The 13,432-nt window shown below is 37.7% G+C and overlaps 1 protein-coding gene across 2 annotated transcripts; it reads right to left on the bottom strand.

Annotated features, from left to right (window-relative positions):
• Positions 1-8,057: 8,057 nt before the first annotated feature.
• LOC118436649 lies at positions 8,058-12,967 on the bottom strand. Of its 2 annotated transcripts, XM_035855146.1 has the most exons (7): positions 11,761-12,967; positions 10,590-11,678; positions 10,332-10,532; positions 10,056-10,269; positions 9,651-9,989; positions 8,845-9,567; positions 8,058-8,771 (listed from the first exon to the last, which is right to left on the bottom strand). In XM_035855146.1, exons 2-7 carry the CDS (start codon positions 10,610-10,612, stop codon positions 8,433-8,435), a joined length of 1,839 nt encoding a protein of 612 aa, XP_035711039.1. In that variant the 5' UTR covers positions 10,613-11,678; positions 11,761-12,967; the 3' UTR covers positions 8,058-8,432. The 2 variants fall into 2 exon arrangements, with proteins under 2 accessions (XP_035711039.1, XP_035711038.1); XM_035855145.1 differs by having other exon boundaries at positions 10,590-12,967.
• Positions 12,968-13,432: the final 465 nt, after the last annotated feature.

Genomic DNA, 13,432 nt, shown 5'->3' with positions numbered 1-13,432 from the left:
TGAATTTGCCAAGTAAGTAAGTACAGTAGAAGAATTTTGCATTTTATTTTAATAGATGAACTTTCTTGCCAACTTTTCCTCTATTTGAGAAAGATTGTTAATTTAATTAAAAGTGATTGCTTTGGCATGATCCTGCAGTCATGAACATGAAACAATTTTGAGCAGTCGTGACAAAACTGCTACATTTCTATTCAAGAGGAATAATTGCGATGCAAAAATTGAATGAAACTTATTATCCAGTTGATTTATCCGAAAGACGAGGAAGGGGAAAATCTCATGTTACATTATAATTGGTCATTGGTTCCAATTACATGATATCTACTTCAATCAATAATTGTCGGCAAAAATCGGTGCTCCTTCATCCACATCCGTGTAAGTGCCTCCGTTACGTAATACCAACACAACATTTTGATCAAACCCAGTCCAGATTACATAATTGAGCAGGGAGCAATTGTCCAATAAACTGGAAAGAGATGAAGGGCCGGATAAATAAATCGGTCCAATAAATAATGCCGGACGACGAGTCGAGATGGTCATCAAATGTAAATTTTTAATATAAGAATGCATAAACCGCTATCATTTTATCGTTTACAATTCGTTTATACACCATGCATACACAGCCCAAGTGGAATTGGAACATGGAGATAATTCATAAAAGTGTAAGTGATATGACTCGTGTAGTAGATATGGTGGGTCTACTTGCATATAAGCTACCTGAACGCCGACCTGACATTTATGTCCTGTTCTGAAATGTTATATGGGTTGTTTAGTCGACTTTGAAAAAGATGAGAAGCCAGGAGCACTTTCAAATTTGATACTTAATCAGACCGCAAATATTAAATTTATTTATTATCCGAGTCCTTCGTTTATCATGTCAAATTCGAGAAGGATAAGATAAGTTCGTTCGTCTCCTTGAGGTCTTGTACATACAAAACAATAACTGTTTGCTGCGATGAGTAGCATACACGTTAGGCAGGACTTGTTCTTCATCTTTTACTTCTTCGAGGAGAGATTATTATTCAATGTTGTTGAACATGGTTGTTAAACTGCCTCATAAATGGATGAATTATCGGAGAGTCGTAAAAATTATAATGTTGTATTCATCACGGTGGATGAGAGAAATGCAATTTATTTTATGCCCTACTAGCTCGCAGTTTATCCTGCTATCTGCCATTTATACGGCCATGTTTAGATATTTAAATGAATGTTTACAGCATAAAAATTAAGATTGATGAAGCCAAATGATTTCTCCTACACATGCAAATAATAATAATGCGGAAAGTGGAAATAAGCTGGATAATAAAAGCATGCCAACTGGTACTGGTCTGGATTTTAAATACTACTGACTGGTGGTAAATCTATGGACAGCGTAATTATATAAGGACGACGACATGGGAAATAAAATGGAAACTGGCGTCGAGAAGATCAGTTTGAGATGGAGGATGATGTGTGAATGCACCTCGATGTAAGTACTCGTATTTTGAAAGCTAACAAGCCTTGACAGAAAAATTGCTGGAAGTTATGTGGTTTGGTTTAGTTTAGGTTGCAATTAATATTCAACGATGGCTCGACCAGATTTTTGGTGTTGGTGTTGATACTCGTGTTGATTTTTATGTATGCTAAACCACCACTGCCACTCAGGTGAATAGCATAGGACAGATTCTTGTGGAAGAAAATACCTGTTGAATGGAAAATATATAGGAGGAAAGGAAACTTCATCGAGAGAGGTTGGCCCGAGGAGTCGTAAAATATTTGAAAAACAAGTCTCTCCTGTCAAACCGTTTCTTCTGGCTGTTTTCCTCTCCTTCGACGACCGAGAGAGTGCAATTGGCAGTTTGCGAAAAGAGATAATTACAACGCCGGAGTCTAATCTCGATTTCATTTCTTAAACTTTGTACGTATTGGCAAACTTGTGGCTGAAATGTGGTGGGTGAATGTGAATGGCGGCTGAATGGTTGGGTTACACACATCCTGTTTCTTTCGGTGATGGTCGATGTCGACGGTTCTTGTGGATAAAACAAAGTCTCTTTTTCTGAAAGGTGGAGTTGTGTGATGAGATATGATGTCATGAAATGGTGCCGTTTACCGTAGTCGTTAGTAGTGGGACCGCTTATTATTGCTGGTTGTATGTATGTAATGTCGCTCTTTAAATTTTATTCTTGAGCAATATCGACCATTACAAAACCTATCGACAAAAATGTGCCCCGACAAATGAGTCAATAACGTTATGTAAATATCGTAATTCATCGCAAGTCAATTCGACAAATTTTTACGTATTTAGTCTCAAATTAACTGGCTCGAATTGTGGTTATTGCATGCTTATTTATTTTGGGGAAGGAAAAAGGAATGTGTATTCACATTGTAGAAAGTGTATCTGTTCCGTCAGATTTTTTACATGCTAACCAGACCTTGTTAGTATTTGCGAGTGGTAGAATTTCGTGTGTCCAATCAAGTCAAAGTGAAAATGTGTCTCATTTTGTTGTTTTACTAACAAGGGAAAAAGCAAGGTTTGTGTATGCACAAACGGTCTCTGAGCCAACCATGTAGTCAAATGGGAGATTATCTACTTTTTGGGGCTTAATGAACAAGACACAAGTTAATAGTTGATCAGCCCATCTAAATACTTGATTGGGTCTGCTGGTTTACCTCAACAATTGCTCCTTCCTTTACTTTTTTAGTACAAACAAAACGTGCAATCACTCGGTTTTGAAAGCAATAATAAAAGGGATACGTCGTACCTTCAATATTTCATTCCCTTCGTGAATAGTGAAGGATTTTATATAAGTAAGTCTTCATTTCATCGCAATTTGTAGGTGCGCACGGTAGTTGGATGTTGAATGTTTTACTACGAGTTGGGTTGTAGTAGTATCAATAAAGTTGCTTTGTTACTCAATATTATGCCAGGTTTAGGAATGCGATCGAGTAGGTTTGCAGTATGCGAAACAAATTAATGAAGATTAATTATCGGACGTCAGTTTTCCTTTGGAACTACAATAACGTTACGTGAACAAGTATTTGGAATAAAAGAGTATCAGGTATCAACTTTGAACTTGTAGTAGGATCGAGTAGTAGTGAGCTTCTAGTAACGTATATTGAGCAGAAGGTGGTGGTATGGCTGACAGTGAATTACAAATTCGCCTAGGTTTTGTAATTAGTAGTAGCTTCAGGATGTAGTCTACAACAACTTGGGTTGCATTTTCCGTCATTTTGCTAACAAGATAACAAGAAAGATATGAGCTGCGCATACTTGATGAGAGCGAATTTCTACACAAGCGACAATGTAACAGGTACATTTTACCGTTTTGTCGAGATTTGTGATAAAATGTGAAAATCGAGATATTTGATGGTTATATATGTGGCTGATAAAGTCATCTACAGGTAGATATAAAGTTTGTCTGATTATGTTGCAAAATTTGCTTATTTACGACCCGCAGTTATGTCCTTATCGATCTGTGGTTTTCGCACAAGATTGCAATTTATTAGTTCAACATGACGATTCTTAAATTGCATAGCGTGCAGAAATTAGTCAGAAATATGGATTGGATTTCTAAAAACTTTTGCCAATTTAGCTTGATACTTAATATCGAAATGGAATATGCATAAATAAATAAGAAATTCGCATTTTAGATACTACCCGGATAAGCCTGGGCTTATGGTAATGTTCCATAAAGGAATATGTAAATATGCATAATTTATCATTAAAACATTGATGTATCGTGATGTCGCTATTTTCGCGTTTCGTGTCCTATCCTGTCCAACAGTTGTGCATAAATAGTTTGCTCTTTCTTCGTAATTAGCATACGTACGTATTTATAAGCAATGCTCTCAAGATTATTTGCAGGCGGAGCAGTTTCTCCAATTCATTATGGTAATGTTCATTAATTGCAAAGGACTAATGCACATATATACCTCGACTAAATGAGGATACACTTGTTTCTCCCAGGGAAAGTAGGATGCTCGCGTTATTTCGGGGGACTCATTGTTCAACCAACCACTGAGCTGATCCATTTCAGGCGTTGTTCCAAAATTCGCGTGGTTTTCACACAAGTAAATACGTAAGCAGCAGTATGTGGTCAGAGAATCCATTAAATTTGACATTTGGCTGAACAGTCGCATCCCCAGCCAGCTAAGTAGATTAGTTGACACGAGAAGTACTCATTTCTTGTGCTACCAGAGAACGTGGTCTGGTGGATGTGCTTCTGTTAGTTCATTGTCTTTCTTTCCTTTCTTTTTCCTCTCCTGATAAAACTGGATTGGATGTCGCGAAAAGAATTACATAAAATAAATTAAAATCACCTTGTCCGAAATAAAACAACATTTGGTTTCGCCATTTGTACGTTCCAATGAAAGTGGCAGATGATTTGCACATCAAGTTCTTCCCAGTTGAATAATATTTAATGTAAATGCCCGTTATCGTCAATTGCCATCAGATCATCATCGCATCTCCAATCTCTCTCTGATTCGTTCGCAAATGACCAAATCCCACCTGCCACTTCCACTTAATGCCCAGAGTAACAGTAACCATAGGCTGGCTGCTGGTGCTGCTGGTTGGTGATACGTGCTGACAATATTTCGTTAAATTTCCTCTCTAGACAATGAATTTTTTATAGAATTCTGCTTATCCAATCCACCAAAACTAACCGATCCGGTTAAGTCTCCTCCACCAACCAACTTGTCATCTCACTCACCTCACCAAGAAATAAAATGAATTGGACCTGACAGAATCTGGATTCTGATGCTTATCTCGTTCCCTTCCTTAATTATCATTACTCTGCAAAGTCGTAAAGTATGTGTATCATCTGAATTGTGCAACTGCGTAAACTAATTCGTAAACTAAATCATAATTCATCCAAAATTTATGGGAAGAAAGAAAGTGAACTTTTTATTTATTTTTTGTTCAAGTCCATAAACTATTCCGTATACTTGATTAAAAAACAGTAGATCTGATTTTTAATGAAATTAAATCAAGTTTTTATTAAATTTGAGCAAATAATGAATTCAAAAATAAATTGAAGCGTGAGGTTAAAGAAGTCGAGGAGGAGAGGACTCTGTAAAAATGAGGGTTGGGATTTCGCATGGAATAAATTGTAATTGCAGGTTTGCTTGCTTCCAATAGTTGAAGTAGACAGGTGAGGCTGGCCCTCTCGTTATGCATTGCATGGCAGGTTAGCTGGTCAATTGTTTGAATCCTCCTTCATTTACTTAGCGGAATGGGAGTTGTAAATGGCAGACAGGGTTGGCTCAGAAATTGCGAAGATTTCCTTAAAAATTTTGAAGTATAATTGGAACAGTTTTAATTCATTTGAGCCGTGAAAGGAGTGAAATGTACAAAATGAGACAATTTTCATGTTTGTCTCCTCCACATTATTGAGAAGGAAGAGCCTGCAGATTCCTGCAGTAAATAAGTAGTAGTACCAATTATGCAATGAAAAACAATGAATTCGAAGCACCAAGTTTACTTGAGTTTTTGAAAAGTGGTGGATATAGCTAAATAAACTTGTGGTATCATTTTATCTCAGTTCCATCTCATCATGATCCAGCCATCATGCTACATACGTGTACAAAGCTTATCCATGTTTGTACTTACAAATGCATGGAGTGCATTGCATATAAAATACAATATGCAGTCCGAATCTCAATCTGAAAATCATGCTTCACTCAATCGAGTTCCTCCATCCAAGTCAACAATCATTCATATTACGTATATGAAAAAAAAACATGCAGTGCACCGAGTAAATTGCAGGTTTCCTTCTCTCCTTAACTTTTAAATAAGATCTACTACAAAGAAACAAGTTGACTGGTTGAGCGAGCCGAGCTGCACCTTGTTTGTTATATTTTGTTGTTGTGAGCAATTATTGAAGCATCGCTGTTCAATATTTCCAGTTTCCAGAAAGGCTTTATTATCATATCGCGTATTCATGCTCGGAGGGGAGAGTGCTATGTATGCAATGTTGAAATGAAAATTAACCAGGCAATGCGGATTATTAGCATTATCGCGAACTTGATCAAAACGTACCCTGAAAAACGAGGTGGTTCTTTCTAGCAATGCATTATTTTATGTATGTATGTACGAGATGCAATTTCATGCTTGTATTGAGTACGTAATAATATTTTACAATATTTTAATGCAGAAATTTGCAGGAGTGGTGACTAATTTTTGAGTAATTTTTTGGCTCCAACCAACATTATTTCGCGAGAGGGACGAGTCTGCAAAAATTATACAAGAATTTTAAGTACCAACTAATTTTAAGTTTTATAAGCTTTTTGGCATTTTTTGTATTAAAAGCGATTACAATGTAAGAAGAAGAAGAGGAATCTTTCCCGTTCTCCAATTATTTTAGACCCACACTTATTATGTTACGTACGGGGGCAAGGTTCTTGGCTCCGACTGGAAACAAACTTGACTTGTTAAATACTTATACTCTGAAAAGTCTCGACAGTTTCATCATTCACCCATCAAATAAAATGGACCATTTAACTCACCATTGAATAATGTCTTATCACATAATAAGTGCGTGAAAAAATTGAGCAACTACGTATAACTTGCCCCACAAACAAACGTGAGGTAACATAAGGGTCCGTTGATTGAAGTGTAGATTCTCCTCACATTTTTCACAGGCAATCTTATTATGATGTGAAATTATGATTTTTCAGCTATTAACATTTCCTGACCAGGGAAAAAATGAATATTTGATGAGGTTCCACACATCCATCCAGCAGTAAAAACCACACAACAGGTAACAGAACAGAGGCAGCTCGGTATCGTATCGGCGATAGAATTAATTTGAATGGGAAGTCCTAATTTAGAGTTAAATGTGAATCTGTTGACTCCTACTTTTGCCCCTCGTTCTCTTCAAGGGGAGGGCTGGAGATGGGAGATTCGGAACTTTTTGGAGCATTTATCCATCAAATGTGTACACATGGTCATGATTATGATTAACAGTGTACTTTGTTTGGGTAATAATTGTGATTAAGTGGAAAATGAGCTGATGTTTTCCTCCCTTTCTTTGTTTTCTGGGAGCATCTTTTTCCACGTATTTAACTACTTTTGGATGATGATGACGAGTCTTGTTTGTTTGTTCTTATCGGAGATGCACTTTTTTGGGGAATGTTTACTTGGTTTTTGGAAATTTTAATGGATTTACTTATTCGTATCCCATTTTTTGTAGGGACAAAAATATGGAATACCTTGCATGTCTCCGGTTTATTTAAAATTTCGTTTCACGACAATGCACAAAATACAGTGAGTGACCTTTGTGCGCACATTCATGTCATGGATCTTATCCCAACCGTCATCTGCATCCTTACCTATCAAGGGAATAACATGATAATAATGGGGAGACAGAATAAGACGCGGAGGAGGGTTAAGACCTGAAGAGGCACATGTGTACATTACATACATAAGTACGTGAAATATATGGTTAGCTTTGTGCAAGATGGATGGAGGAGGATGACGAGATTATTGTCTCCGTGTCACTTTTTATGACGCGATAATTCTCAAACGACTGTGGGAACTATCTATGAGGCGACTAAGTAAGCTTCCTGAAATTAACCAAAAATACCTGATTTGCGCACCTGTTTTCTTAAAAGTCGTGTCACCCCCGATCTCATTGTGGAATCGTTTTTAATTTTATTATTATTATTGAGTAGGTATGTAGGTATTGTTATTGTCCCTTTTTTCTGTGATGGAAACTGAATTAATTGGAATTCCGCATATTAAATATAATATCCGCAATAAATTTACTTAACCGTACACGATAATTACAAACAGAATAATGGAGTAGGAAGGAAAGGACATTTCAAAGTACGTGATAATTGCAATACTAATGCGATTAAATTGCCAATTCCTCCAGCAGAGCGGCTGCATATATGGATTACTTTAAAAATTATACTGCGACTCAGTGCCTGCGGACAGAGGGACAATGTCCCCACGATTATTTGATGTCCCCAACATCCCCCCATGTTATTTAAACCACTCCCTCCCCTATCCCACAATGTTAATGTCCCCAGATGTCCCCACGGCTTCCGCGGCCACTGCAGTGTGACTGTAATAAAAATACGCACTTTGCTGCTCATTTCAGCCTGCATTTCGTTCGTGTTTGGAGAGGAAGGCATTACTGTTTTAGAGAATTAGAAGGGAGTTGAATGCATTATTTGGTTGGAGGTAAATTGGAGGGTGGCAGCAGTACTCTATTCCAGCCAGACTTACTTGGAGCATTTTATTATGGTCACTATTTAGAAGCAGCAGCAACAAACAACTTAATGCATATTTGTTATAAGACCTTAGAGCTTGCTCTGTGGTTGGTTTCGTTTATTGTGGAGGCAAGTGGCTATTAAAATAATAAAAAGGGAAAGAAAGAAGGTACAATATTTCGAACGAGTAATAATAAATCTATAAGTAAATGAAAAAATAAGTATGAGAAAGGATGAGTTTAAGGCGATCGACGGACAAGGTTATTCAATGCATCGTACTCATGTCTCCAGATATTGTCTTTATTTCCTCTTGTCCCTACGATGAATCTGTCTATGAGGGAAGACTGATGAATTCGGTAAGGAAACTGGATTATTTCATCCTTCGTAGCGTGGTAGTCCGGATGAACTAAGGCCGTATTCGGGATTATCTCGTACAGTTCAATACCGTCCATGGCGTCAAAAATGGGGAATGGTTCGAGATCCGAATCCAGCGCAGCATCAGGTCGGGTAATCAGGTATTCAATGTTACTCTCGATCCTCCCTTCTGCCTTTAATGCGTTGTGCATCGCCCCATACTCCTGTAATTTTTATCAAAATTGCATGTTTGAATTTGTGTATAAATTTACAAATAAATAAATAAATGATCCTCACCATTGTGTAAGCTTCCCCCAACTGGGCCGTGTACAAGTCCTTGCAGAGATGGGCATAGACTTCCACACATATGCATCTATTGATCCCTATTTCGCGAATCTTGTCATGGACGACGGAATCGGCCTGGTCAGGATCAGATTTAAAATGTCCTGCCCGTGCAGATAACTCTCCACTGAAAGATTCATGGACTCCAGGGTACCTCCAGATTTTTATGGCCGGGAGTTGGGTCAGTTCAACCCATGACATCTTCCTAGTTAGATATCGTTTGATATCTTTAGGGGCCAGTTGGCGAATCTCGAGAAGATAACTTATCGGAAGGCGAGGAATCCATTTTTTATGATTGCTGTTGTTCAATTGGTTCTGTTTACGTTTAGCATTCGTTATGTTTGGGCGAAAACCTAGTCCTCTTCTCCATATTTTCATTTTATTTAACCAATCATTTTTTAAACACATAGTCAATCCCTTTCGTGTGTTTGGGTACTTCTTTGTAGGGCTGGGGATCCAATATCGCCATCCTGGGCCATATGCTTCCTTTGCCCAAAAATAACCACTTCTAAAGTCTTGAGCATCTCTCATCAACTTTTCCAACTTCTTGTCGTCTCGATCTGTTTTTTTCTTACGACCCTCTAGCCAGGCAAGTAATCCGATCCTGATATAGTCAAGTTCCGGGAGGGGGGCGTACAGGAGGTCGTGCTCACCGTGAATTGGAGTGGATGGAGAGTTCTACAACATTATTTAAATTCCATTTATGGTCTTAAAGGGGTAAAGTGAAATAAAATATAAAAATGAACTATTTATTTACTCACCGACTGCTGAACAGCCCTTAGGGCCGACTGACGGGCAAATGAATCCTGTCGCCCTTTAAATCCTTTCCTTTTATAAGGCCCGCGAGGTACGTCATCCTCGTCGTCATGTTCTGACCGTGACTCGTGTTGTTCCAATCCAAGCATAGCACGCTCTTCCTCATCCTGCTCTGCGCGTATGCCAAAGAGATCTTCAACAGGACAAAAATCCATTGCGCTAATGTTCTCCATTTCGTCGAAATCTTCTTCGGTTGGAGGACTAGGGCCCAGTCGAGGAACAAGAACTCCATGATGTTGATTCCGTTCGATTCCCACCATAGAATCCATCCGACCCCAATACGCCTGTGGTGAATCCTCCAATTCCACTGATGAATCAAATAACTCTTAGGTAACTAAATTTCAACTTACCATCTGTTGAACAACCGTTGAGGAAGACTGAAGGACAGGTGAAGTCGATGAAACTTGGAATCCCTCATAGAAACGACGTGTTCTGTCCCCTTCTCCAAACGAAGGAATAGGACCCAGTAGGGGATCAGGCACGGATGACCAATGTCGGTTTCTACCGATCCCCACCCAAGAATCCATTGTCCCCAAATGATCCTTTGACGATTCATTTTCCCCCCTATAAATAAAGAAATATAGTTTCCTTTATTAGGCTTTGTTAGGGATAAATTTATCACGAACCTTGTCACGTCCTGAACCTGCCCTGAAGGTGACCAAACTTGCTCTCTTCCATCCACAACCTCCATGATGATAATTTCGCATCCTTGAGTGCCCAATTGGGGAACAGTCCCAAATGATGCATGCCGATTCCTCTCGATCTGTTCCCATTCGTCCATCCTCTCCCAGAACCTTCCCAGAGTCTCCCCTTCTTCCTGCTCTTCCCTGTAAGACATGGTAATTATCTTAAAAGGCCGTAAATTAAGTTAATTGTTTACTTACCATGCCATCTCATTCCCGTCCATCGTGTCCGTTCGGTCAAACTTAAGTATTTTAATTGTTGCAAGGTCACACAAATTAATTTATAAATATTTGGGGAGAGAGAGCAATTTGTCTGGCTGTTAATGTCGTTGTGTCCTCGAGTCAGAGTGCTTTTGTGACCAATACAGCGATCAAACGAAACAAAAACTAAAAGTTGCGCGTGAGCTCAAGTGCCGCGAAATTCATGCAGATCGTATTTCCACTTGCTCAGCCCGAATCAAAATAATACTCCCAATTCCATTAATTGAAATTAATTGAAATATTTTGGAATATCTGCATTGTCCCCTTAAAAGGCCTTTTAAGGGATCATCATGAAGTTTGGACTGGAGAAAAGAGAATTTGTAAGTAACTATACATTCATCTCTCTATTGCGTTGTTTCTTAATTATGTATGTTTAATTAAATTAATATTGAGAGGCTCAACTTTTGATTATCTTTAATCAAATTACATACTTGCCAATTTACATATTAGGATTATGTGTAGGAAAAGTTAAGCTTATTAAAACACTCGACCAGAACTACACAAACGTAATCCAGTGCGTAGAGCTTATTTCGTGCAACTTTACGCTACTTTGTACTCATTGAAAAGTTTATTGTCCTCTTATTATTGCTGTTAACAAACTCGTTGTACTTTACGTTATTTAACGTGACCTTCTTACCAGAGGTCACGCTGGACCTTTGTTACAAAGATTCGCATAAATTTGCTCATTTATTAGATGAAAAATAAATGCGTAAAGCACGGGTCTTATCGCATTTCTTACGTTGTGTTGAGTATTTTAGAACCACCTGCATGCAAATTGCAACATGTCCATAAAATATAAAGAAGCATTTTAGTTCTGGTTAAATTTTGCACAAATTATGGAGACTTAATGGTTAAAAGGATTTAATTTGTTAAGAAATTGCAGCCTTAGTAGCTTGTTCCCCATTGTGTTTCTTCCTGTAAAAGTGGTCGAAGTGTGCAATTACTGCTGCAAGTAAAAGTGTTTTTCAAAAATGTTGTTATTTCATCATTCCTTCTTCTCCCCATCAGAGAGAGATTTCCTTCTTGTCGCTAATTAAATGGTATAAGTTTATGGCAAATTCATGAAAAAATTGCATGTTAAACACACTCAAATGCAAAAATTTATACCTACCTATGCCAATTTTTTTAAGAGTTAGTTATTTTCATCCCTCCCCTTCTTTGTACTGGACAGCCTGGGAAAATAGCTGATAGATAACCCAAAACACTTGTTGATAACCAACCACTCCGTCCATCGGGTGACAAAAGAAAAATCCAAGCTGGACCCAAGCAAGACAATGAAACAACAACTGATTTCTTTTAGTTTTTACAAGTGTATGTATACGTTTTTGTACATAATCTTCCCAGCTACTCATCATCATCATACCTTTCTTCCCATTGTGTGAATATACTACGTGTCCTTTCTGCTCGGCATTTGTGTTGGGGGCAGAGTTGCCTTTGTCAATTGTTGATTGTATTGTGCCCTGTTATTCGACTGGCTACTAGATTATTATGTGGAGAAGAGTTTATTGAATTGCGATGGCAAGAGAAAGAAAGATGAGGGTCCGATTAGACGAAGGGAGCACAATGAATCTCCTGACTCATCGGATAATACGATCCCAATGAAATGAATGACACAACCAAGACGAGTCGTCACATAGGCACTTGTTCAATGAAGGAGACGCTTTGATGAGAAAGAACAGAACACTCACTTCTTCTTCTTCTTTAAAACCAAGGAATAGAATATTTCGTCATAAAAAAGTCAATACTTTATGTAAGTAAGTAACTCGAACAAAAAGAATTCAGCCAAAAGACAAATGACTAACAAAACGATGGACAGATTACATTGTGGATTTTGGGAGTTGGTCATCAGCCGTCAGGATAAATCTAAGGATGAGAAGTAAGTATGCGTTGTACCGTATTGTGTGATTTGTGATGATGTGAATGTTTATGAAAATAAAATGCATGCCAAAAAATATTAGCATATCTACTATTTTACATTTTATACTTCTTCCAATGGGCGTATGTAATGGAGAAAATCCATTAAAAATATGGAGTGATTGGTGTGAGATGGTCAGATTGATTAGAAATTAAAAGCAGTAATAAGTAGCACCTTTAAATATGTAAAATTGTATTGTCTTTATGCATTTCCTTTGACCTACCCACACGACCCGTCACCAATTAAATAACTTTTGTTATTATGGGTCAATGTATGTAGCTAATTGTCTGTTTGCTGGTAAATTATCTAAACTAAATATCTGACATTGTACACATGCATTAAGAATCCTGCTTGGATTTTGCTTTAATTTTTAACTACCGAACCACACAATATGTATGCAATTTCCTTTCTTAGCGATTTTTTATACCCATGAAACGGTACCACACACACGCATGCAAATGAGTTGACCATAATAATATTGCGTATTGTTCTTGGCCAAAGGACGCGTAATGTCATTGGCAATATTTTATGAAAGGATTATTTTGTACTATTTTTGCAAGCCTCGTTTAATCCGGTGTCCTCCGCATAGCTGAATTCTTAATCTGGTGCATACATTCATATTTATTATTAATGGCGAAAAGAATGAATAAACTCTTTTATTAGCAGCACGATCCACATGTATGAATGAGGTCTTTAGTTAATGCAATTTTACACCTGTTGAGTTGATTATGAGGCTTAATTGTATGTCACTGTCACTCTACGTTTGTAGAGGGTGACTACCCAGATTTGAAATATTAAATGAAATGAAATATGGCATTGACAAACCATCTTGAGAATCAGATAGTGCAAAATAACACGAAACTTTAAT

The sequence above is a fragment of the Folsomia candida genome, unplaced genomic scaffold, assembly GCF_002217175.1.
Source record: "Folsomia candida strain VU population unplaced genomic scaffold, ASM221717v1 Fcan01_Sc009, whole genome shotgun sequence".
NCBI lineage: Eukaryota > Metazoa > Arthropoda > Collembola > Entomobryomorpha > Isotomidae > Folsomia > Folsomia candida.
This window is presented reverse-complemented; position numbering and strand designations above follow the sequence as displayed.